At 43.6% G+C, this 27,870-nt stretch overlaps 1 protein-coding gene across 1 annotated transcript in view; it reads left to right on the top strand.

Annotated features, from left to right (window-relative positions):
* Positions 1-27,870, top strand: part of LOC121276012 (V-type proton ATPase 116 kDa subunit a1-like) — a 230,788-nt gene that overhangs the window by 120,817 nt on the left and 82,101 nt on the right. Inside the window, exons 11-12 of the mRNA XM_041183957.1 lie at positions 25,817-25,956; positions 26,326-26,486. Of these exons, the coding sequence (XP_041039891.1) occupies positions 25,817-25,956; positions 26,326-26,486 (301 nt within the window). The remainder of the gene's footprint in view (positions 1-25,816; positions 25,957-26,325; positions 26,487-27,870) is intronic.

Raw genomic sequence — 27,870 nt, 5'->3', positions numbered from 1 at the left:
ACCTATTAAGTCACCCCTCAGCCTTCTGTTTTCAAGAGTATTATGATCCTGTTTGGGATCGTTAATGTTTAAAGAAGAAATCTTAACACACAGCAACTAACTATAGAACTATACCTCAAGATTTAAACTTTTTCAACAAAAACAAACTTTATTGTATATCAAAAATAATTAAACAAAGTAAGCAATATTAACTTAACATTATAGTTTATAATTACTTAAGGAATGAACTCAATTTTACCTTTACTTCCTCCTAATAATTCCCTTATACATTACAATCATCTTGAAAGTTCATTCACTTCCGTGAACTGGTACGACCACAAGAGGAGGGGTGAAATTACTTCCCTATTCTCCGTCTCCAGGTCCAACTGTAACAGGACTTTTTGTGAATTTAGAGAGGATGTGCTTTGCCGATGCTAGAGGAATCCCGCTAGTTACACTTTCAGACTGTAAAGAATTAGTAAAAAAGGTTTTCTAAGGTTAAACAAGAAACAAGATAAGTTTATTGAAACTATTTCCTGAATTAAAAAGAAATACTAGCTAAATCGCATTCATATGTCACACGCACTTGCCTGGCCCCACACACACCACCAGTACAAGTGGCAGGATAAGAGGATAGGCTTAAGGATTTTTTACAGTTCATGAAGAATATAAAACAAAGGAATAGATGGTTAGCTGTTCTTTGGCTGGTCTCGATGCAGTGATTCCACGTTGCAGCCATTTTGTTCAGTTGTCTTCCTAGGGGCAGAATTTTGCCCTTGGCATGTGGGATCGGTGAGCGAGGGTGGTCGGGAAGCCGACCGACGCCTGCAATTGGCAGCGCACACTATATTACGCAGGCAGGCCAATTAAGGCCCACCCAGCGTGAGACACAACTGCGGAATGAACACGAAGGAGCGGGCGAGGGCGGGTACTCAATGTCCGCCGGGTCCAATGGCAATCCAGCGGCTGATTTAAATGCAGCTTTGGCAGCCCTTGGAAGGCTGCCACTGAAGGACATAGAAACCATGATGGACAGCGTTGTGGGTGGACACAGCAGGTGGGAGGGCAGGTTGGCGAGGCATTCGGCCCCGCATTTCTCCAATGAGTGTTTCGCTGCCCTCTTGGAGGAGGTGGCCATGCGGAGAGAAACCCTTGTCCCCGGGGACTGGAGGAGGCCCCTCCCACCTCACCAAAAAGGCCTGGGAGGAGGTGGCATCCAGGGTCAGCAGCCACAATGTGCTGAGGCGCACATGGGTGCAGCGTCAGAAGCACTTCAACGATCTCCTGCGATGGGGAAGGGTGATGACTGTGTTAGTATGAGTCACTTTGCAGAAGTTAATCCGCCTGTGGACCTCAAAAATGTTAGAGTGTGAGTGGCAAATGTCAATGAGGCAACATCTGGGCAAGTGGGTGAGCCGCAGCTGCTTGGACTGAGTGTCTTGTGGCTCCAGAGTCACAAATTGGCTGAGCCCTGCGAGGTTTTCCTCAGGTGGGGTTGGCCAGGCTGCAATAGGCTTCAGGTAGAGAGTGGACTAATCAATGCTCCTCTATCCTTTCAGGAGAAAACATCCCATAACAATACTGAGAGGTCGCAGACTGATGGGGGACCGCCGCACCTACTAATCCTCACTGGTTATGAGCAGGAGGCCCTGAAGCTGGAGAGGCACCATGTACCTAGGTCAAGTGGCCACAGAGAGGTTGGGGTGCCACAGGGAGGTAAGAGTGCACTGCACTGAGGTGAGAATGTCGGTAATTGCAACCATTCCACTGTAATCTCTATATTGATGTGAGCCTCGAACCTGGAATCCCCACTGATAATGGAAAGATGAGGGCACCCTGATCTCTGTCTCATGAGGCCACCGGGCATGCACAGTAACTGTGTGATGACTTAAACTAATGATATGTCCTTGTTGCTGCTTGTAGGCTCATCACCAACCCTTCAGGATGAAGAGCCTGAAGGCCCACCCCTGACCCCTCAGGACAACACCGATCAGAACACACCTACATCACACCCGCTCTCTCAAGCAGGCACCAGCGCAGATACCAGCACCTCAGTGGGCATTAAATCACCGGCTAGTGTCTCAGTGCACATTGATGAGGGCACTTCACACTCTCTTGAGGTTCAGGCAGAGGCAGAGAGTGCCCAGGGCGCTGGCAGTTGGAGGACTGCTGGGGACCAGACCAATGCTCAGTCGATGGCTGATGATGTGCCTCTGGTGTTGTCCATGAGGCAGCAGATGCTGGACATCCAGCAGCGTGTGCAGGAGGATCTGGCGGAGATACATGACGGAATGCGTGCCATGGTCTCCATTGTGGAGGAGCCTTTGCAGTCCGTTGACCTTCATGGCCGAGTGCAACGCCTCATCCATGGAGAGAGTGGCAACTCTCATGGAGAGGCTCCTCTTGGAGCTGAATCAGGAGTTCCTGGGGATGTGCTCAGACCTGCAAGTCCTCACACCGGCAATGACCTCAAATGGTCTGTGTCAGTGTGGAAGATGGATTGGGCATCCAGTATCCCAGCTAGGTGCCCGTCCATCAATGATGAGCAGGGAGGTCCAGAGGAACCTCACAAGCACGAGCTGCCTGTCATCTCTACAGGCTCCTCTCAGGGCACTCCGGATGAGGGCAGCAACTCCTCCACCCCTCTGCCAGTGACCGTGGCACCCAATGAGGCTGCAGCAAATGGGGAGATGTCAACCATGGCACTGGCCGGTCCCTCCCAGGCAGGGCTAGCACAGGCTCCACAAGCCAGAGGACGCCCGCCAAAGTTATCAAGGCCAACAGGACAGCCGAGTGAGCAGGCTGTCTCCAATGCCAGTGCCAGCAAGGGGAGAGCCCCTGGACATAGTACCTGCAAGCGAAAACTTATAGCACCTTGATCACAACATGGAATACATTCCCATGTTTCATTTCCAAAAGATCTCGCTTTATAGTGGATTTCTCTTCTCAGGGTGGTTACTTTGCAAATCCAGGCACAATGCTTCTGAGAGAGAGAGGGAAAACAGCTTCAGAAACCTGTTTCACTACAGCTTTGTCTTGATTTCTCTCCTGCTTTGTAAACAGTCCCTTAAAGTACCTCGAAACGTCAACTCTTTTCTTCTCCGCCGATGCTGCCAGACCTGCTGAGTTTTTCCAGGTAATTCTGTTTTTGCCTTAAAGTACCCTGTTGGCTGTATATTCCAGAGAAATTCTATCAGTCCATCTTTGCTACAGTCATTGATTTAGAACAGGTAATTGCATTTTGATGTCTTATCTCAGAAATATTTGCAAAGTTTTAGGATAGTGTAAAGCCAACAGGAGATAGGGTTGAGTATCTTTTTTTTTTCCATCCCACTTGATGGAATGCAAGTTGTATATTGTAGCCATCTGGGCAGTCTCCATCATCTTCAGAGGGTTTCAGTTTTTCTTTTAAAAACTCCAGCCAGAAAAATAAAAATTAGAAATGGTATCTTTTAAAAAAAAGCACATCCTCCTAACAGGACCAACCCACAAGGTACGTCACAGGCCTCTGGAATTCCCTTTAATTCTCCTCAGGGTTCCAGCTACCCTCCGAGGTTAGATTCTATGGGAGTCCTTCCATCAGTTTTTTGGCTAAGCTCCCTTCCACCTTTTCTTTACAGGTCTCATGGCTGTGGATGTCTCAGCTCCTTGTTCTGGTTGTCTGCAGGTACCTAACTGCCTTCCCAAAACTTTCTAAGCTAACTCTGCTGACTGCTTTTTGCCACAAGGCTCTGTGAGGACCATTTAGATTTCTTCCACTAGCTGCAAGCTGGAGAAAATCTTCCAGCTGGTTTTCCACATGAAATCCAAACTGCGATAAAGCCCTACTTGCATTCCATGCAGTGAATGATGAAGTTAGTATTTTTTCTGCTTGAAGTGCAGGCCTAACTGACTTTTGTTTGCTGTTTGGTGTCTCTTTCTGGTAAGATGCAGTCTACACCAAAGCAAAGCTGCAACTACCTACTTTTGTCAGCAAACACACAGGTAACTTAAACAAATGAACCTTCCACGGCCCACAGTTCGTCTCTATGACAATGTGGCATGCTTTGGGATGTTCTCCAACAGGAATGTAAACAAATTATTTTACTTTCAATACAACTCTTTGATTCTGTAGCCCATATAAATAATTTCTACCTCTAATGGAGTTATATGACACTTTCTCTCAGAATTGCTGGCCTTTAGCTTTTTATGGAGTTAGTGATTGACACCTTGCTCTACCAAGAGGTCCAGAAATGCGCCATTCATTGTTCAGTGTTTAGACTTCTAACCCTGACCTTGAAGATAAACAGAGGTTAGTTTTTAACAGTAATTAAGTCCAAACTTGTTTGAATTGCATTTACTTTAGTTTCACAGTCAGATGTTTCCCTTTAAGATACATTTACCAATTTAACCTCCAAACCTCAAAAAGGAAATGAGGAGGGTACAGGCTCAACATGTTCCTCTAGGGTGTTAGGAAGGAGTAACAAGCTCAGAGAACCATGGATGACCAGAGATATTCAGGTTATGATGAGAAGGAAAAGAGAGGCTTTTAGCAGGTACAAGGGAAGCAAATCAGCAGAGGCATTAGTGGAGCACAGACAAAGCAGGGTGGAGCTTTAGAAAGCAATCAGGAGAGCAAAGAGGGGATATGAGAAAGCTCTGGCTGGTAAAAGTAGGGAAAATCCCAAGATATTTTATAAGTATATCAACGGGAAGACGATAACCAGGGAAAGAGTAGGGCCCATAAGGGACTAAGGGGGCAATCTATGGGTGGAGCCAGAGGACTGAAGGTATCGAACTCGAGGAGAGAGACTGCAAGGTTCTAAAGCAAATTGATATAGGGAGTGACAAGGTATTGGAGGTGTTAGCAGGCTTAAAAGTGGACAAATTTCCAGGTCTGGATGATTTGTGTCCCAGACTGCTGAGGGAGGCAAGGGAGGAGATCGCAGGGGCTCTGACCCAAATTTTTAATCCCTCTTTGGCCACTTTGGTGGTGGGGGGAGGGGGGGGAGGCGGTGCCAGAGGATTGGAGAACAGCTAATGTGGTCCCGCTATTTAAGAAGGGTTGTAGAGATAAGCCAGGGAACTACAGACCAGCGAGTCTCACATCAGTGGTAGGGAAACTATTGGAGAAATTTCTGAAGAAGAGTATATACCTCCACTTGGAGAGGCAAAGTTTGATCAGGGATAGTCATCATGGCTTTGTCAGAGGGAGGTCATGCCTAACAAATTTGATTGAATTTTTTGAGGTGGTGAGCAGGTGTGTAAATGAGGATAGTGCAGGTGATGTAGTTTATATGAATTTCAGCAAAGCCTTTGACAAGGTCCCACATGGGAGACTTATAAAGAAGGCAAATGCGCATGGGATACAGTGTAATTTGATAAGTTGAATTCAAAATTGGCTTAGTTGTAGGAGGCAGAGGGTGATGACAGAAGGATGCTTTAGTGACTGGAAGCCAGTGTCCAGTGGCGTACCACAGGGATCTGTGCTCGGTCCCCTATTATTTGTCATTTATACAAACGACATAGATGACTATGTGGGGGTTAGGATTAGTAAGTTTGCAGATGACACAAAGATTGGCCAAGTGGTTAACAGTGAGGTTGATTGTCTTGGGCTACAGGAAGATATAGACGGAATGGTCAAATGGGCAGATAAATGGCAGATGGAATTTAACCTGGAAAGTGTGAGGTGATACACTTTGGACGGAGTAATTTGACAAGGAAGTATTCAATGAATGGCATGGCACTGGGAAGTTCTGAGGAACAAAGGGACCTTGGCATGTGTGTCCATAGATCTCTGAAGGCAGAGGGGCATGTTAGTGGGGTGGTAAAAAAGGCATATGGGACACTTGCGTTTATCAATCAAGGCATAGATTACAAAAGTAGGGAGGTCATGTTGGAGTTATATAGAACCTTGGTGAGGCCACAGCTGAAGTACTGTGTGCAGTTCTGGTCACCACATTATAGAAAGGATGTGATTGCACTGGAGGGGGTGCAGAGGAGATTCACCAGGATGTTGCCTGGGATGAATCATTTAAGTTATGAAGAGAAGTTGGATAGGCTTGGGTTGTTTTCGTTGGAGCAGAGAAAACTGAGGGGTAACCTGATCGAGGTGTACAAGATTATGAGAGGCATGGACAGGGTGGATAGGGAGCAGCTGTTCCCCTTAGTTGAAGGCTCAGTCACAAGGGGGCATAAATTCAAGGTGAGGGGCAGGAGGTTTAGGGGGGATGTGAGGAAAAACCTTTTTACCCAGAGGGTAGTGACGGTCTGGAATGCACCGCCTGGGAGGGTGGTGGAGGCGGGTTGCCTCACATCCTTTAAAAAGTACCTGGATGAGCACTTGGAACATCATAACACTCAAGGCTATGAGCCAAGTGCTGGTAAATGGGATTAGGTAGGTAGGTCAGGTGTTTCTCACGTGTCAGTGCAGACTCGATGGGCGGAAGGGCCTCTTCTGCACTATGAATCTGTGATTCTGTGATTCAGTGAAATAAGTGTTATATTCCTAAAACTCAGTGTTATACTCTAAAACATATGAATTATGAACTTGATATTTACAACAAGATAGAAGAGACCCATCCTGTCTATCCTTTCCTGATATGTACACCCACGCATTTCTGGTATCATCTTTGTAAATCTTCTCTGTACCCTCTCCTGTACCTCTATATCCTTTTTATAATATAGTTGCATGCAGTATTGTTAATGTGGTCTTAGTAAGATTTCATACAGATTTAGCATAACTTCCCTACTTTTCATTTATACTCCTCTAGAAATAAAGCCTACTGCTTGATTTGCTTTTCTTACGGCATTGCTAAGCCGTGGCGCATGCCCGCCGACCGAACTATCACGCAACTGCACATTGACACAAATACATTCGGCCGACGTCAACACGCATCATTTCACGCTCGAGTGGGTTGGGCGCACGCCCGCCAAGCAAAAATTTCTGCCCCAGGAGAAAGAAATTAGAGTATCAGAGGAAACTAGCTAGAAACAGATAGAAACAGAAATGTAAAAACAGATAGCAAGAGTTTCTACAGGTATTTAGAAAGGAAAAGAGTAAGTAAAGTGAGTGTTGGTCCTCCAGAGAGTGACAATGGGGAGTTAATAGTTGATAATAAGGAAATGGTGAATGAAATGCACAAATATTTTGCTTCTGCCTTCACTAAAGAAGGTACAAGAAACATTCCAGTAATAGCTGTAAGTCAGAAAGTGGGAGGGAGAGGGGAACTTGGTGAAATTACAATCACAATGGAAGTGGTACTGAGCAAACTGATGGAGATGCAGGCTGACAAGTCTCCAGGTCCTGATGGACTTCATTCTAGGGTCTTAATAGAGGTTGCAAGTGAGGTAGTAGATGCATTAGGATTAATCTTCCAAAATTCCCTACATTCTAGAAATGTTTCATCAGACTGGAAAGTAGCAAATGTAACCACTCTTTCAAAGAAGGGAGGGAGGTAGAAAACAGAAACCTACAGACCAGTGAGCTTGACGCCTGTCGAGGGGAAGGTGTTCAAATCAGTCATTAAGGAAATTATAGCTGGGCACTTAGAAAACCTCAAAGTATAGGAAAGAGTCAGCATAGTTTTGTGAAAGGGAAATCATGTTTAACCAATTTATTAGAGTCCTTTGAATGGGTAACATGCATATAGGGTAGCCTGTACCTATACTGCACTTGGATTTCCAAAAGGCATTTGATAAGATGCCACATCAAAGGTTATTGCAGAATTTAAATGTTCATGGTATGGGGGTACCATATTAGCATGGATTGATTGGCTGGCAGAAAACAGAGAGTATTCATAAATGGGTCATTTTCTGATTGGCAGGATGTGACAAGCGGAGTCTTGCAGGGGTCTGTACTGGGGCCTCAACTTTTTACAATTTACATCAATGACTTAGGTGAGGGAAGCGAATACATGGTAGCTAAATTTGCAGATGACATAAAGATAGGTAGGAAAATATGTTGTGAAGAGGACATAAGGAGGTTGCACCTGTTGTACCTAGAAAAAAATGAAAAAAAACAAAGGGTATGGGGAGAGACCAAGAGTATAGTGTTGAGAGAGAGGGTCAGCCATGATCATATTGAATGGTGGAGCAGGCTTGAAGGGCCAAATGTCCTACTCCTGCTCCTATTTTCTATGTTTCTATCTGTCAATATAGGTAGGTTGAGTGAGTGGACAAAAAGCTGGCAGATGGAGTATAATGTAGGAAAACGTGAAGTTGTTCACTTTGGCAGAACGAATAACAAGGCAGAGTACTACTTAAATGGAGAATAGTTTCAGAATTCGGAGGTGCTGAGGGATCTAGGTTTTCTAGTGCATGAGGCAAAAAAGTTAGTATACAGGTGCAGCAAATAATTCAGAAGGCTAATGGCATGCTATCCTTTATTACGAGAGGAATTGAACATAAAAGTAAGAATATTATGCTTTAGTTATACAGGGCATTCATGAGGCCACATCTCGAATACTGTGTGTAGTTTTAGTCTCCTTATTTAAGGAAGGGTGTAAATCATTGGAGGCGATTCAGAGGAAGTTTACTAGATTGATACCTAGAACGAGCAAAAAGTTAGACAGACTGGGCTTGTTTACTCTGAAGTTTATAAGAGCGAGGGGTGATTGATTGAAGATCCTGAATGGTCTCGACTAGGTGGACATGGAAAGTATGTTTCCTCTTATTGGTGAGTTCAGAATTAGGAGGCTCTGTTTTAAAATTAGAGGTCGCCTTTTAGGACAGAGATGAGGAGAATTTTTTTCTCTTAGAGAGCTGTGCAGCTTTGGAAATCTCTGCCTCAGAAGATGGTAGAGGTGGAGTCATTGAATATTTTAAGGCAAGAATTCTTGTTAGGCAAGGGAATCAAAGGTAATTTGGGGTAGATAGGAATGTGGAATTCGAAACACAAACAGATCAGCCATGATCTTAGTGATTGGTGGAGCAGGCTCGAGGGGCCGAATAGCTTACTTCGGCTCCTATTTCATATGTTTGTGTGATTGACCAGAAACTGAACTGGACCAGTCACATAAATATCGTAGTTACAAATGCAGTCAGAGGCTGGGAATTCTGCGGAGAGTAACTCACAGCCTGGCTGCACATAGTCTGTCCACCATCTACAAGGCACAAGTCAGGGGTGTGATGGAATACTCTCCACTTGCCTGGATGAGTGCAGCTCCAACGACACTTAAGAAGATCGACATCATCCTTGATTAGCACCCCATCCACCACCTTCAATATTCACTCCCTCCACCATCAATGCACAGTGGCAGAAGTGTGTTCTATCTACAAGATGCACTGCAGCAACTCACCAAGGCTCCTTTGACAGCACCTTCCAAACCTACGACCTCTGCCAACTAAAAGTACAAGCACAGCAGATTCATGGGAACACTGCCACCTGGAAGTATCCCTCCAAGCTACTCAACATCCTGACTTGGAACTATATTGCCATTCCTTCACTGTTGCTGGGTCAAAAACCTGGAGCTCCCTCTGTAACAGCACTGTAGATGTACCTATACCACGTGGACTGCAGCGGTTCAAAAAGGCAGCTCACCATCACCTTCTCAAGGGCAATTAGGGATGGTTAATTAATGCTGGCCTAGCCAGCAATGCCCACATCCCATGAATGAATAAATGCCTCCACAGCATATCCAACATTTATTACAAACTATCACTTCACCTTTCAGGGTACATTAACACAAAGGGAAGTTCCATCAGCCATTCCAGCCAAGTTACAGCAGCAGGGTGGGAGTAGGGAGTATTCTTAGTCATATATTTTTAATATCAATCCCATCACTGATCATGAGGTGGCCATGTTGAATTTTAAAAACCACAACAATTACATCCATAAGTATTATTTTTATCCCTGTTTTGCTCTATAACTTCCATGTGAGCTTCTCGAGGTAGGGTACTTTTGCTGGCATGCCCTTACTACAATTGCCTGTTGCTTTCCTTGATCAGTTGACAGAAACTACCATTGCTTTTGGACCAAACACAAATACCACTTAGTCCTTCCTTGTGGAATGACCTGCCTCAGTCGTGCTCTCTGTAAAAAAAGGCACCCTGTACATCAAACCAACCACAACAACTAGTTGTAATTGAACCGCTATTTAAAAAGATTGTAAAGACAAATAGAAAAAACTTTAATGCTTGAATTCTGAAATGAAACGCAGGAAATAGATTTTGGTCCAAAGAGATAAGGCAGCTTAACATTTCAGTTGAGATCTTCCATCAGAACAGACGTTTTATTTTACTCAAGGCAATACATAATTCTGTTTTTTTCAGGTGTTAGCTGATATTTCAAGCTTGGATTATATTGTTATAATTGATCAGCTACTGAGCCACGGGAAGAATATTGGGACAGCTTCCGACTTAGTGTACAAGTTATATTACAGAGCACTTGAGACTATCATTATTGAGTTTAGGGACCTAGAGGGCCAATTAAGACCCACCCTGTGTGACATGCGCCAGGAAGCGCTATGTGTTCTCTGTGTGGGTGGAGGGGATTCTCTGAGCCGAGATTGCACTCTTTTGTGCATGTGCATGTGTGTGTGAGGGGTGAGTATGTGTGAGGGGTGTGTATGAGAGGTGTGTGTGTGTGTGTACGCATGCGTGAGGGATGAGCATGTGTGTGAGGAGTGTGTGTGAGAGAGGTGAATGTGTGTGGGTCTGTTTGAGGAGTGAGTGTATGTGTGTGTGAGGGAGAAAGGCATGTGCGTGTGTGTGTGTCTGTGTGTGTCTGTGTGTGTGAGGGTAATTTTGCATGCATGTGTGTGTGAGGGGTGATCGTGTGTGCATGTGTGTATGTGTGAGTGAGAAGGGTGTGTGTGTGTTGTGTGTGTATCTGTGTGAGGAGTGAATGTGTGTGTGTGAGAGAGAAAGGGGAGTATGTGTATGTGTATGTGTGTGTTTTGTATGTATGTGTGTATCTGTGTAAGGAGTGAGTGTGTGTGTGAGAGAGAGGTGTGTGTGTTGTATGTGTGTGTATCTGTGTGAGGAGTGAGTGTGAGGGAGAAAGGGGTGGGTGTGTGTGTGAGAGAGAAAGGGGGCACAGTGGGTGAGGGTGAATGAATGAGCATCCTGGGGCAGCGTTTTCCTTCCAGCAGTGGGATTGTGCGGGAGAGGCCGCGAGCGGGTGGGTTCCTGATCGGCACCCCCAGTTGGGGGCACACTGCCATTTTACGTAGTGGGCCAATTAAGGCCCGCCCAGTGTGATGTGTGCCAGGAAGCGCTATGCGCTCCCTGTGCGGGCAGGGGAGTATTCCCTGAGCCAGGAGTGCATTCTTTCACGCATGCGCAAAAGAACACATGGATCTCCCTGAGGCAAAGTGCTGCCTCAGGGAGATCAGTGTTACTTTTAAAAAGATAATAAACGATGTGAAAAATGTTATTGACATATCACCTTATGTGACACGGTCACTTTTATTAAAAATGTAACACAAATTTTAAATCCATCATGAAACTTTATCCCACCCATGTTTTTTCTGAAGTCTGCCTGGGCTCTTCGCCTGCCCGCCAACCTTAAGGTTAGACAGGCAGCATTCTTGACAACTTTAATTAGTTTAATAATGACGTCTCATTCTCAATTTCTGGTAATAGACTGTCCAGCAATATTCATTACAAGCCTACCGACTCCCACAGCTACCTCGACTACAGCTCCTCACACCCCGCTTCCTGTAAGGACTCCATCCCATTCTCTCAGTTCCTTCGCCTCCGTCACATCTGTTCTGATGATGCCACTTTCCAAAACAGTTCCTCTTCCTTAACCGAGGTTTTCCACCCATGGTGGTTGACAGGGCCCTCAACCGTATCCGGCCCATCTCCCATGCATCCACCCCCACACCTTCCTCTCCCTCCCAGAACCATGAAACAGTCCCCCTTGTCCTCACTTATCACCCCACCAGCGTCCACGTTCAAAGGATCATCCTCCACCATTTCCGCCAACTCCAGCATGATGCCACCACCAAACACATCTTCCCTTCACCCCCCCCCCGGCAGCTTTCCACAGGAATCTTTCCCTCCGGGACACCCTGCTCGACTCCTCCATCACCCCCTACACCTCAACCCCCTCCTACGGCACCTTCCCATGTTCCCATGCAACCACAGAAGGTGCAACACCTGCCCCTTTACTTCCCCCCCCCTCACCGTCCAAGGGCCCAAACACTCCTTTCAAGTGAAGCAGCACTTCACGTGCACTTCCCTCAATTTAGTCTACTGCATTCGTTGCTCCCAATGCGGTTTCCTTTACATTGGAGGGACCAAACGCAGACTGGGTAACCGCTTTGCAGAACACCTTCGGTCTGTCCACAAGCATGACCCAGACCTCCCTGTCGCTTGCCATTTCAACACTCCACCCTGCTCTCATGCTCACATGTCCGTCCTTGGCCTGCTGCAATGTTCCAGTGAAGCTCAACGCAAACTGGAGGAACAGCACTTCATCTTCCAACTAGGCACTTTGCAGCCTTCCGGACTTAATATTGAGTTCAACAATTTCAGATCATGAACTCTCTCCTCCATCCCCACCCCATTTCCGATTCTTCTTTTTCCAATAATTTATGGTTTTTTTTAATTATTTTTATCTTTCTTTTTTTACACACTATATTTTTTCTTTTCCCTGCTATTTTTAAATTTATTTTGATCTATTGTTTTTTCCCCACCTTTTAGCCCATTTCAATCCCTTTCCCCCACCCCACCCGCACTAGGGCCATCTGCCACTCGCTTGCCCTGTTTGCTACCCTTAATGTCTCCATTAGCACATCTTTTAGATAATACCACCACTATCAACACTCCTTTGTCCTTTTGTCTATGACATCTTTGGCAGTCTCTTCTTGGCCTCCACCTATCACTGGCCCTCTATCGAGCTCTCCAGTCCCATCCCCTTCTTCCAACTTATATTTCATCTCATTTCTATATGTCTTGGGTCTATATGAAGGATCATCCAGACTCGAAACGTCAACTGTATCCCTCTTCACAGATGCTGTCAAACCTGCTGAGTTTTTCTAGGTATTTTTTGTTTTTGTTCTAGATTTCCAGCATCCGCAGTATTTTGCTTTTAGTAATGACCTTAATAGGCCTTTGACAGTTCGGGATTCGGCTGCACGCCCGTCGAACTGACAATCTAAATGAAGCGTGGTGACGTCGGGACGCCCACCCAACATCACCCCGCATCATTTTACATGTCAGCAAGCGGGCCCTGCCCCTGCTCGCTGAAGGGACAATTCTGCCCCTGAGACTGGGAGTGAACTGGACACACACACACACACACACACACACTTATCCTTTCACACTCTAATGAATGTTTTTATTTTTTTTATCATTTATATATTTTTTAAATTATCAATTTACTGTTGTGAAGTTTCTTGCTCAGCAAGTTGTTTCTTTTCATACATCATGAAATTTATGTTTAATGCTGTGCTAAACCTTCTCTTTCTGAAATTTGCCCATTGGCACCCTGATTGTGAGAAAAATTGAATCGTTGGCTCCCACGCATAAAGGTTGGACAAGCCTGTAGTAAACAAAACCCTCCCACAAAACTCGCCATAGATCAAACTGATGAGCATGACAATTTTCTGATAATTGTGCTATCAACAGCTAACTTTCAAAGCAGTTCTTAATTATTCTGGTGATCTTCAAATACTCTATTTATATGCATGGTGAAGTAACCTGAATTCTTGTAAAGAATCAGGTTATTATATGTTTTACATTCAATGAAAGGAGAATTTGCTTTCACATTCACATTTAATTAGCACATAAGTTGGGGGGGGGGGTGCAGAATTGCATTAGCAACCAGGCTAGCAGTTTTATGTTAATTGTCCCTAGGCAGTCATAAACAAGAATAGTTCTGTTTAAGGGTCATGAGGACTCGAAACGTCAACCTTGTTCTTCTCCGCCGATGTTGCCAGACCTGCTGAGTTTTTCCAGGTAATTCTGTTTTTGTTAAGGATAGTGATTGTCCAGGCATTAATTTCAAATGTCTTTACTCCGTTAAATAAACTTCATACAATAAACTTGACACAATAAACTGATGTATCAATCACTTTGTTGCTCACACGGTAAAAAATTTACAACATAGCATGGCTCCAGAGGTTGCTGGCAAGTGATACTGTATCATACTTTGGTCTGCTATAAATTTTCCAGCCTGATGGCTTTTTCCCAGACTGATGGCTTTTTCATTTAAAGTAGTAACTTGTGGCCCTGTATGACATTATTGTGAGTGTTTAAGAATATAGGCTTCTGGTTTGGTATCATGCAGGCATCTCTGGGTAGGTTTGATGTCAGCAGATTTATTGCTAAACTCATCACATTTGATCGGGAGTGAGAATTTGGGAGACTACAATTCCCAATTGCCAACACCGACAAGCTGTGTTCTGCTTTATTCTCAGAAAGTGTGGTTAAGCTATTTCAGAAGGGTACAAGCAACTGTGCCTACAAAGAAAAAGTATTTTAGTCACAGCTCTGTTGGAGGAATAATTTGGGTGTTCATAAGCATCAAATTATATGATAGATTAAAAAAAATCACCTTTTATCATTAAAACATGACAACTTCATTAGAACTGTGAAAGCTTCCCATGGAATACATTTGGAGTGCAGCAATTTCAGTCTCTAGGTTTGGTGCAATCAGTCTTCCATGAATATTTTCCTAGAGGGTCTTGTCAGGATTAGTCTGGGTATCTTGCAATTTATCTCTGTCTTTTTAACACTCTTGTTACACTAACTTAATCCTATTGTTCTGCCTAATATAACTAGGAACAATCATTGTCTTCCTAGTGCTCCCTTCAAGTTGGAAAACATTTTTTTTAACACTACAAGCCACAGTAAGCCTACCCACCTTGATTTTCAAGCAGGACTAGACCCTGGTTGGCCAGCGTTCCCAAGACATGCAGGAACCTTATTAAAATGATTAACTGTGTCCTCCACCGGTTTTCATGCTCCACAGGGTGGAGTGCACACTTTGTCCAGAGGAAATTAATGTTAAGTGTCCTAAAGAACTGGTCTTAAATGGGCCACTACAGGCTACTCCACAAATATTAAAGGAGCACCTGTGGTCCTGATTTTCATGGGGCCAAGAGCCCCGTGATTGCTGCTGTTCCCCGCCCCACGGCAACCACCAACAATACTCCCCACCCACCACCAACCCCTCAACTCTCATTGAAACAATGGGCAGATTTTCAGGTCATTGTAAGGGTATGGCAGGCAAGTGGCATTGGTCAATTAATGGCCAGCCAGCGTGAAACGCACGCTGAAATGCTCAGTGCTGCCAGGGTGGCGTGGGAGAAGGGCAAGCACTGAAATCTACGCAGGCATGGGGGAGCGTGCACTGACAGCTTCCTGAGCACAGAGCTGCCTCAGGGAGCTGAAGAATTTGAAAATCAAAAATAAAGATTTGGAATTTCTGAAAAAAAATGTCCCTACATTGGACTCACTCACATGAACATACACATAATAAAAATTAAATCAAAACTTTTTTCTTAATTAATGTCAGACACCTTATCCCACACGTGGAGGAGGTTTCCTCAAAAATGCAAAGGCTGTCTGACCGATTCGCCCGCCTGCTAACCGTAATGCTGGATGGGCAGTGAAGATTCTCTCTCAATTAATACTTTAAGGGCTTGAATAGACCTCTTAATTGTCAGCAGGTGCGCTGCTGACTCTCGCGCACACCCGCCAACTGAAATATCACACGAGTGCGTGATGACATTGGGACACTCGCCTGAAGCCATTGCGCACTATTTTACGCCTGATCGGGTCAGGCACGCACTCACCCATGGGATGTAAAATTCTGCCCAATGGCTTCTAGCCAAGGTCCGCAGTGCACCTGCCAGATTCCCTAACCCTCTTGATCGGCGAGCTGCCTGTCAACAATCATTAAACTCCAGCGTCTCGCTGATCACACTTAAATGAAGACATTGGTCAGGCAATGCGATTGTTCCTCCTATTGTCTACCTGATGTGTGTGATTAGCTGAAAGTTGGCTTTTCTCCACTAGCACTGTTTTCAAAGAAGACCTGCTCCAGAACCTCAACCTAATTAACAGATCACTTGCATTTTAGGGAAGGAAAGAGGCTCATGAAACTTCTATCACAATGAACACATAAGCAACATGAGCCTATAAATTGCTGTTCTTGTACATACACTTGATTTTAACAAATTCTTTTTTGCACTATTTTAACAAAGGAAATTGGTAACATGTTAAACACACGCATTTATATCTGGCCTCCGGATTTTGGCAACAGGCACCCAACTGACAGAGGCTGCCCACCTGTCATCTGATAGTGTCAATTGGAAGCCCAGTTCATTTTGAGAGCTGGGTCTCATTACCATGTGCCCAATGGGTTTCAGGCAGAAAGCAGGTCCACCATGGCAAATTTCCAGCTCCAGGTCAGTGCCATATGATGGAAGGTGTCATCAACAACCTTTCAAGCAACATTTACACAGCAATAACCTGCTTATTAATGCTCAGTTTGGATTCCACCCAAACAATTCAGCTCCTGATCTCATCAGAGTCCTTATCTAAACAAGAACAAATGAGCTGAACTCAAGAAGTGAAGTAAGAGTGACTGCCCTTGACATCAAGGCAGCATTTGACCAAGTGTGGCATCAAGGTGCCCTTGCAAAATTGAAGTCAATGGGAATCAGGGGGAAAACTCACAACTAGTTAGAACAAAGGAAGGTGGTTGTGGTTATTGAAGGCCAATCATCTCAGTCCCAAGACATAGCTGCAAGAGTTAGCTGCTTCATCAATAACCTTCCCTCCATCATAAGGTCAGAAGTGGGAATGTTCACTGATGATTGTGCAATGTTCAGCATTATTCACAACTTCTCAGTTACTAAAACAGTCCACGTCCATATGCAGCAAGACCTGGGCAACATTCAGGTTTGAGATGACAAGTGGCAAGTAACGTTCATGCTACACAAGTGCCAGACAAAGACCATCTCCAACAAGAGAGAATCCAACCATCTCTCCTTGACATTTAATAGCATTACCATCGCTGAATCCTCCGCTATCAACTTGCTAGGTGTTATCATTGATCAGAAACTGAACTGGACCAGCCATATAAATACTGTGGCTGCAAGGGCAGGTCAGAGGCTGGGAATTCTGCAGAGGGTAACTCACCTCGCGACTCCCCAAAGCCTGGGCACCATCTACAAAGCGCAAGTGAGGTGTGATGGAATACTTTCTACTTGCTTGGATGAGTGCAACTCCAACTACACTCAAGAAGCTTGACAACAGCCAGAAGAAAACAGCCCACTTTATTGGCATTCCATCCACCACCTTCAACATTCAATCCCTCTACCACCAATGCACAGTGTCAGCAGTGTGTACCATCTACAAGATGCACTGCAGCAACTCACCAAGGCTCCTTTGACAGTGCCTTCCAAATCCGTGACCTCAACCAACTAAAAGGACAAGGGTAGCAAACGCATGGGAACACCACCAACTGCAAGTTCCTTTCCATGCCACACACCATCCTGACTCGGAATATATCACTGTTCCTTCATGTCGCTGGATCAGAATTCTGGAACTCCCTTCACAAAACATTGTAGGTCTTTGTACACTACATGGCCTGCAAAGGTTCAAGAAGATGGCTCAGCATCACCATCTCAGGGATAATTAGGGATGGGCAACAAATGTTGCCCTTACCTGCAATGCCCACATCCCATGAAAAAATACAAAAAATATCAAACAGCCAGGACTGGGGCCAGACCAGCCTAGAGAATAGGAACGGGAGGGTGTTCATTTGGGGAGGACCCCATTGCCGAAGTGGCCCAGGTTAATTTTTGTGCAGCCCACAGGAACATTCCTGCCCTGCCTGATCCTGCAAAAATAAATAAAGAAATACTTCTGGGCTCCTCTTTGACTGGGACAGAGCATGTACTTAGCTTGGCCAAATAGCTTTCTTTGGCAATATCCCTCATTATCATTTTTGAAAATTATTTTGATGTGCTATACTCAATGAACAGAAGAAAGAAGGTTCCGTGTTTTTGTTTCCATTGTAAAACCTCACTTATTTTAAGAGATCAGTGAAGTAGTGAACATTTTAGTGTCTGAAGGTTGCTAAAATTCCTGGTGTTATCACATTCCACCCAACATTAGACCTCAAAGCACCTTAAAGAATTTTCTAACAGCAACAGTGCTCCATCGTCAATTCAGTCGAAAAGAAAACTTAAGATGAGTGATATTTTGCAGATTCCCTGGTGACATAATGAACTAGTGAACTGGCATGTTGTGTTACAGATGCCTGGACCTGGGTTATATGCCTGAAATTCCCTACAGCACGTTGGCACCGCAGTGAGAATCAGTTTACTGCAATACCATTCATTACATAGAAACAGCTTTTAATGTCTTTTCTTGTTTTAAGTAGCATAATACAAGAACTGAATATAGTAAATGCTTGATATAAACACATCAGCATCTGAAAAGTAAATGTTTCATGTGTAGTATCTTCAGTGAATTATAAACTGGAAGATAAGCAACCCCAGGTTGGGCCAGGGAAGGGTGTGCAGTGGGACATTGGGGACAATTAGTATCATGTTGAACGGAATTGGACCAACGGTTTAAATACTGTGGCTACAAGAACAGGTCAGAGGCTGGGAATTCTGCAGAGATTTTTTTAACATAGATGATGTTTAGTGTTGGTTTTCCCTAGTTAGGTGTGCTGACCAGCATTGCAGGGGGGACCTAAAGGGGGAGTTAGGTTTCTTATTCTCAAATGCAAAGGGCCCAGTGCCTGCTTTACACAAGGCCAAAGGATGCCTCCTGTTTGCCCTTACCCAATATGGCTGGTGGCACTCTTCTGGCCTGCTATTTTGGACCCAAGGAAGAGACTAATCTAATTTTACATGCAAAATGGGTGCTATGCAGCCCAGGTTTAGCCCCAACATCTCTAATTTAGAATGGTTATAAAATTACAATGACAAAATAAGTCATTGGATGTTCACTGCCGGTGGCTTTCAGGCAGATTTTGACAGCATAATTCATCTATCTGTCTGATAGAATCAGCAGGAGGGTTGAACCATTTTAATGGTTGAGCTTTATTTATATATTATTGGCGCTGCCCATGTTTCCACCAGTGACGAGCAGCAAATTGGAGGTCAGAATTTCCACAACTACGATGTCTATTTGAAGAGTGAATGCAGAGTGTCATGTAGTCCAGTTCAAAACAAGTCTCATTTTACAAAAGCAGCACATCGCAGGCTAAAACACCTCAATTCTCTGAGGCAGTGATGGAGGTGTTTGTAGAGTAGATGGAGGCAAATAGGCAGCTCCTGCTCCAATCGTATGGCAACAGGGTGGTCAAGCAGACACTGCAGCTGGCCTGGAGGGAAGTGGCACGCAATGGCCATGTCCATACTATCATCCCTGGAACATGGGTTCAGTGTCACAAGCACTTCAACAACCAGACTGACCGAACAACAAGGGTAAGAATATGTTTTGCTATCTCAGTTTTCAGGATGGGACCTTGTCACAGCACTCCTCCTAACCAAAACCCCCTCTCCCCTCCCTAACACTTCAAACATAATAGGATATTTTACCAACTCTCCTTCTCCTTATAATGGCACATTCACCTGTTGCTGTGTGGCCTCAACACGCACAAACAGCACTTTGCTCAATCTGGGCAGCAGCTGAGATATAGTTTACTCCTCGGCTGAGTGTTGTCACATTTCACACTGGGGCCACTTTCTTCTGCACAACCATCTCCCCATCATGCTCACAACTTGCTGCTTCTCCTTTGCAGCATTCACACTATAGGAATTAATGTCATGTATCTGCACAACCTTTCCATCATCCATTAATTCATTCCCTCTCTTCTTGCAAAAGAAGTTGACTCGCAACAGCCAGGGGAAGGGAGCTGTAGTCAGCCTCCATCCACGTGGTCAATGAACGGTGGAGGAAGCCGTGGAGGAGGAAACAAGCAGAGCATGCAACATTGTCATGACTCTGGCAATGAGATGCGGAAGCTGTTACATTCTTCTCCTCTTTGATGTAAACGTACCGATCATACACAAGGATTGGTGAAACAATTTTTTTTATTTAAAGGTAAGACTATATACAGATAGAATTAACTAGGTGGCTAAGTATAATACATCTAATTTCTACCACTGCTGCTTGCAGACTGAACACAAGCCATCATGGGACTAATACATTACATTCTGTCAAGGTGGGTAATGACTGATGGCAGTTTAAGATACGCCCCTTTAAAGGTGCTTGTCGTCATATCACAACAGAAGCCACACTCAGCAGCATGCCTGCCTATTATTTGTACCTTTTTTCCTTTCTCAAGATATCACAGATACAGTCAGCATGACAATCTGATGCTGCAAAGTTCTGTCAATCATCTGCTAGTGTATAACCATACTATGCCATGCTGACCCTTGTCCATCTCCCTTTCTCTAGGTTCTCTGAAAGTCTGGACCCTGCAGAGGGGTCAATTTTCCCGTAGAAACACTGGTACTTGCCTAATCCCTCTCAAAGCCCAGCACAGAATCTGAGAGGATCCCAAGTGGGATGGTTAGTGAATTAGAGGGCTCTGCACCTGGCATAAAACAAAGCACAAGTGAACAATGATCTAGTGGAAAGGACAAGCCAGAAGAAGGCTCACTAAAGGGCAACCTGGACTCCTAGCTCTGCTGGAGAAGACAGAAATGCTGATTTTGGGCAGCCAACCTTCAAAAGAAAAGGTTTTCTGGTACCTGCTGCAATCTGGAGAGACTTCAAGGTGGGAAAAATTAAGAGTCATTCTTAATTCAGAAGTTGGGATAGTGAGTTGTCGTTCTCACTTTAAGTGGCTGCACAAATCTGTGAGATTTCCCTGCAGAAGTACAGCCTTCCTTTGTTCTACTTCTTGGATAGCTGGAGGTAAGTGACTCTAGGTCTGTAGTCCATATGGGCAGGGCAAAGGTGCATGCAAGCAGCTCTCCTCCTTTGAGGTATCTTTTCAGCTGTAACTGCAGCTCCCTGAAGTTTCCCAAATTGCTGCTGCTCTTCTTCTTCCTCCAACCAGAGTGGAGCAGCCATGATGCTTTCCATTTTGATTCTCAAGTACTATGTAGTCCCCTGGCAGGGTGGAGGGCAACCTTTTGAAGGCTTTGAAGCAGAAGGAAGCAGGAATAAGGGAATTTCCAAGGCACACACTTTTGAGAAAATCCAGCCAGTTGATCTGCAAAAAATATTTCAATGATCTGAGAACTTGCAGGTGAATGCCTGCTTTAAAAAGCCTTTCCAAATGCTGTTTTCTGCACAATAGCACTAAACGGGTCTGGCAGTGAACATTACGTCCACATTTTGTCCTGAAAATGGTGATGGAGACCTAGTGATAATGCATTGCTTCAGTTTAAATAATTAACTAAGGCTTCTGCCTGTGCTTCAGGAATAGAGCAGGAATAGGGTAACAATGGCAACACTGTGCCATGAATATTCCATTCACATAGGCGGAATGACTTACAGTTGTTTGTGATCTCAAAACTGAATGGTCAAGTGGAATGAAGGACTTCTGTCATTCTTGTACCTTAGATTATGCAGAAAAGGGGGAGACTTTCCTGGGTCTGCATCCAGACATGTGGATCACATGGGTGCAACCACAATCAGTGGGTCTGCGTACACACCATATTCATCTTCCACTGATTTAGGCAAAGGCCCCAAGCTGTCTGATTTTCCCATCTTCACTGCGTCCATGTGATCTTGTGCAAACCTTGGAAAATATCCCCACAGTCTGTTTATTTTATTGCTTGTATTTAATTTCTTTGAAAATAAATGCAATAATACAAAGTCAAGAAAGGAATGCTGAATTGCAGACTTCTGCCAGCTCTTTATATGTATCAACTTTTTACTTTTGACATCAGACACCCACAAAAAGAATAGAAAAAAATGTAGAGTGTTACATTTCTTGTAGGAAACTTGAACAAGGCCAAGAAGGATTTCAAGTGAACCCATGTAATCAGCAGCAAGACAGAGAATTTGGAATAGATGTTTGCAGTACATTGTATTGTAGCACATAATTACAGTTGTTGTATATTATGACATTTTGCTAATAATCACAACAACCTGGTCACAAATTGAATAAGGGCTGATTTGCTTTTTGTTGGAAAATGGTTAATGGGAACATGTAAGTTCATTTTTCTTTTTTGTACTATGGAGTCAAGTTAGCAAGTATTATGCAAAAGCACTTTAGTTATAAATCAAAGAATTTTAACTAGCTTCTCTGAATGGTGCCACCAGTCATAAAAACACACATTAGCCAAATTGTATGTGACTGAACTGAATCAGTCAATTGCTAGATTTGTAATTAAGTAACTGACTGAAACCAATTTAAACTAATAGCTACAGTGAATAAGTTGTTCTCAGGCTTTAGAGCAGGAGATGGTTTCCAGTGTAATGTTCAAATCCTCTTTTCTTTCAATGTTTTTTGTTTATTTTCTCATCAAGGCATATTTGAAAAGCTTTACTTTCCCAAATAGCTGATGAAATATTTCAGTTCCAAACAGATCAAAAAAGAAATGATTAACAGTTGCAGAAAAATTAGGGGTTTGAAACCAGCACACACAATTTAGCTATTCCAGTCATGGCAAAGAGAGCTGGAGCAGTGGTAATGTCAAGGCCAGTGTCAGGGCCAGTGTCATTATCAGTACATCATCCGCTCATTTCAGCACCTATGTCACACCCCTTTACACTACAGGATTGCTGCAGATGGCAAGAGTGCATCAGAGACAGTGCTGTAAGGTAAAAATAGTCACTGCCATTGGAAGAGGTAGTTGCCTGGTTGTATCTCGGAGCAAAGCAGTGCCGATAACAATGGAATGGCTGCCTCTATCGACACTCACATGGGCTCCGCCCTTTTAATTCTAACTACTGGTCAATGGAAATGTTATCAGATGCAATCTGCAGCACAAACTGGGCAATTCATCAGCAAAAGAAATAGTCACCAATAGTGATCACTTAAAATAATCTATAATTTAAGAGTTAGTCATTCAGTGGTCATCAATACACAGTAACAGACAAACAAGACAAGTCAACCAGTCTAGTTCACTGATGCAATTCTTCAAAGTAATCTTCACAGCTCCCAACTGCTGGTTGGATTCATAACTAGAACAAAGGAGGATAGTTGTGGTTGATGGAGGTCAATCATCTCAGTTCCAGGACATCACTCTAGGAGTTCCTCAGGGTAGTGTCCTAGGCCGACCCATCTTCAGCTGTTTCATCAATGACCTTCTTTCCATATTAAGGTCAGGTTGGGGATGTTCACTGATGATTATACAATGTTCAGCACCATTCGATACGGAAGCAGTCCATGTTCAAATGCAGCAAGGCCTGGGCAACATTCAGGCTTGAGATGACAAGTGGCAAGTACCATTCGCGCCACACAAGTGCCAGCCAATGACCAACTCCAACAAGAGAGAATCTAACCATCATCCCTTGACATTCAATGGCATTACCATCACTGAATCCCCACTATCAACATCCTGAGGATTTCCATTGACCAGAAACTGAAATGGACCAGCCATATAAATACTGTGGCTACAAAAGCAAGTCAGAGGCTAGGAATCCTGTGACAAGTAACTCACCTCCTGACTCCCCAAAGCCTGTCCACCAACTACAAGGCACAAGACAGGAATATGATAAAAAGGTTCCAATTGCCTGGATAGGTGCAGCTCCAACAACACTCTCAAGAAATCTGACACCATCCAGAACAAAGCGGCCCATTTGAGAGGCACCCCACCAACAAACATTCACTACCTCCACTACCAACTCACAGTGGTAGCAGTATATACCATCTGCAAAATGCACTGCAAGAATTCATCAAGGCTCCTTAGACAGCACCTTCCAAACCCATAACTGATACCATGTAGAAGGTAATGGCAACAGACACATGGGGCAACCAACGCCTGGAAGTTCCCCTCCAAGCCACTCGCCACCATGACTTGGAAATATATCGCCATTCCTTCACTGTCGCTGGGTCAAAATCCTGAAACTCCCTCTCTAACAGCACTGTGGGTGTACCTACACACACATGAACTGCAGTGGTTCAAGAAGGCAGCTCACCACCGCCTTCTCAAGGGCAATTAGGGATGGGCAATAAATGCTGGCCTAGCCAGCGAAGCCCACATCCCATCACTTTTAACTTTTGAAATGCTGCAACAGTGTCGCAACAACCCTGTCACCTCCCAACCCGCTCATAACTGCATTCCCCACTGTCTAATCTTCATGGGAAATCTTGGTTTCGGAAGACATCATGGTATAGGAAGGAGATTGGATAACAAGAGGGGGAGATGGATCATTGCGTAAGGGGTCCAATCACAGGGAGAATCACCAACTTAGACTGAGGGCCTATGGCAAACCTCCTGCTCTTCCTAGCCCTCCGACAGTGCCATAAAGGCTCTTCTATCTTCCTTACAGCATTCCTTGATCCTCCTTTTGCCCAAGGAATGAGAACCCAGCCGACCAGAGTTAAACCTAACTGGCGAAAGAATCTGAACCAGACAGTCTCAATAAAATATTTAAATAAGCCACCTGAGTCCTAGGAGGGTGTTGATTTCCTTAACTTCATTCACCAGCCTTGATCCCGTATCCCTGCCAGTGTCTATTGTACATCCTGAGGCCAATTCGCAGATTGCCCCAGGACCAATTTAAACCAGAGGAAAGGAGAATAGGAGGGGAGCTAACATAGGCCAACACTGGCTCACAGTAGGGCAGTAGATTTGGGAAGAGCACTTAACTCTTCCAGCTTCACATAAAGATTGCCTTAACTTTTTGATGCAAGCCTTTAGTGGTTCCTTTAAGGACCACTGATTTGGCTGCTAAGAACCTGGGTGAACCATTGTCAGCTGTATTCAACACTAATAGATTTCTTTGGAAAGATCCATAAACAGCAATTAAACAAAGAAGGGAAGAACTTGCATTTATAATATCACTTTCAACCATGCAGCTTTCCCTCAGTACTCTGAAGTGTCTGCTCAGGATTCGAGTCAAACCGTTATCTCAGAGGTAAGAGAACAACCACTGAGCCCCTACAGTCACCCTTAGAACATCTTCCTTACTAGCTCAGCATCTGTTCTCCTTACACCTATCTGTGAAACATCTTGGGACATTGCTTTGGTTAAAGGTGGTATTTTTTTTACAGCAATTTCCTCCAATGAATAAATCATCCCAGGTTATTTTCTGTAGCATATTTATTACCATTGCTAATATTAGTTGACAAATACTTAATGAACTGGTACAACATTCCTTTTCCTGCTGTTTTAGCAGCGATATTAAACCATTTGAAATAAGAAAATTAGTGTCAGAATTAAATTGTGCGCAAAGAAATGTCATTCACCCAACAACAATTGTTTCTAGGTTGTAATTTTCATAGATGATGTCAGCTTTATAAAAATACTGCAAACAGCATAAATGGCAGATGTCATCTGCTTATTTTGTATCAGTTCAGTCAGAAGGTCATGGTTTCCAGTCCCAGTCCAAAATCTGAACGATTAATCTAGGCTGTCACTGAATCATTATTATAATTTTGGTTGTGTCTTCTTGAAGCCAAGGTCCCATCTGCTCTCTCAGATGGAATTAAAGATCCTGTGGCACAATTTGAAGAAGAGCAGGGAAGTTAACTTGTTCAACATTTATCCCTCAACCAACACCACCAAAAACAGATAAATTGGTTATTCATCTCATTGCTTTGTAAAAATTGGCTGTCGTGTTGCCTACAGAGCAAGTGACCACACTACAAAAGTAATTCATGGCTGTAAGGCACTTTAGGATATCCTGAGCATGAGAAAGATGCTATATAGGTAATATTTTCTCTTTAGACAGACCTCAAAAATTGATCTTCAAACAATGCTGATTAACAATGTTCATGTACTGAAGTTGCTCTTTTGTCCCTATGAAGCCCCTTATAGCATCATCACCTTCCCTTTCATTTTCGCTATCATGTTTGGTGACTGTGGACATGGACTAATCATGGCAATGATGGCTCTGGGGATGATCTTGTATGAAAAATACCATAGAAACATAGAGATGAATAATGAGGTAAGTGTTTCTTTCACCAAGTAATCATCCTGACAAATGTAAAAACAAAAGGGAGTCTCCACAACGGAATAAGGAACATTCACCCTGTCACACTGTCATAGGAAGTCAAAATCTAAAATGTTTAGATTTTTAATTTGTAATTAATTTTAATTTCACAGTTCTCAAATATTTAATTTATGAACACTTGTTAAATGTTGAATAAAGTGATCCAAAATATATGAATTAAAAGGAAAGTACAATATTTAAAAATAACATTGTTTCATAAAAAGTTAAGTATAACTAATCTGTTAACATTTATAAATAGTGCACTGAATCTTTTCATTATTTGCATTACATTAGTTAGATTGAAATAATTCTTATTTTGTTTAGATTCTAAGTATTTTGTATCATGGACGCTACATTATTCTGCTAATGGGACTCTTCTCAATCTACACTGGCCTCATATACAATGACTGCTTCTCAAGAACTTTCAACCTCTTTGGATCAGCCTGGAATGTCAGAGCTATGTTCCAGCCTAATGGACCTTGGAGGTGAGTTTTTTTTTTACATGGAAATGCCCTTGAACTGTATAAGGATTCTTGCACAATAATGTAAAACCTAGTCATAAATCAACAAACTGATTTTCTCTTACGAAGTCACTCAAAATTTACTACTACTGAGGTCACAATTTTTAGACATCAGTGAGTTATTTTCTAAGGTTCAGCCTCACCAATCACTCCTGCAAGAGCACCTACAGCCATGCGCCCTTTACGAGAAACTATTTTGTTAAACAATTAGATGATCCAAATGGAACCCTTGATCAACTACTGAAATATTACACTTTATTCATTCTTCTCTGTTCAGGGAAAGCATACTGAAAAATGTATATCAAAAAAGGGAACATATAAACAGGGATAGGCTATAACCACTTGAGTCTGTCTGCCATTCAATCAAGTAATAGCTGCATCTTAAACCCATCCAACTGCCTTGGATTCGAAACCCATTATACCCTATCCAAATGACAGTTTTGAAAGTTTCAATTGACCTAGTCTTTTGGGGGGAGTTTTCCAGCGATCCACTAGTCTTTGTATGAAAAAGTGCTTCCTTGAATGGCCTAGCTCTCATTTCAAGATTATGGCCGGAATTTTAGGCCCCCTAGCAGCGGGGACGGGGCTGCAAAATGCGGCAAGCCATTCTAAACTCTATTCACTTTGGCTGGACTGCAAAATCCTGCTGGCATAAAATTCCACCCTATGACTCCTTTTTCTGGACTCCACCACCAGAGAAAATAGTTTATCTCTATCTCCTGATTAAATCCTTTAAGCATTTCAATTAGATCACCTCCTGAGGGACAATTTCAAGCCAGCAAATGGTTTATTTTTTTACTGCTACTTTCGTATGACAGGAAGAGCTTTGAATATCTTTGACTATCCATTTGATGGCCTCCTGAGATGTCAAGTGGAGAAATGAGGTGCCTCCCGCAACAAATTTTAGTGGGCAGGTTGTTACGCTGTGTTCCTGTGTTCCATAGTCTGGGACTCATGGCTACAATTGCACTTCAGAGTGTCCCTCATCTTCCACCTATGGAGCAGGTGGCCATATCATCCATGCCCAATGTGGATTCAATTGAACCCTTTTCACTGTCATCAAGGGAGGTTGAAGCCAGGGACCTCTGTTGCTGGATCAATGATGAAATGTTGGTTCTTTATACTGCATGAGTCTCATGATTCTGTTCATCTGATTTTGGTTGATACCAGCTACAGAAATATTAGCTGCTGTTTCCCACAATGCCAGATGCTATTTTAAGGACTTTCTTGATGGGTTTTTTAAGTTTCATGAGTGGAAAGGTCAGTGTTGTTCAGGACTTTTTCCATCTTGCAAAGCATGATGATACTGCACCAAATGGCAGGCAGGACATTGTGGGACAGCACCAAC

The sequence above is a fragment of the Carcharodon carcharias genome, chromosome 3, assembly GCF_017639515.1.
Source record: "Carcharodon carcharias isolate sCarCar2 chromosome 3, sCarCar2.pri, whole genome shotgun sequence".
Classification (NCBI taxonomy): Eukaryota; Metazoa; Chordata; class Chondrichthyes; order Lamniformes; family Lamnidae; genus Carcharodon; species Carcharodon carcharias.
Note: the sequence above shows the minus strand (reverse complement) of the source record. Positions and strands in the feature narration are given on the sequence as shown.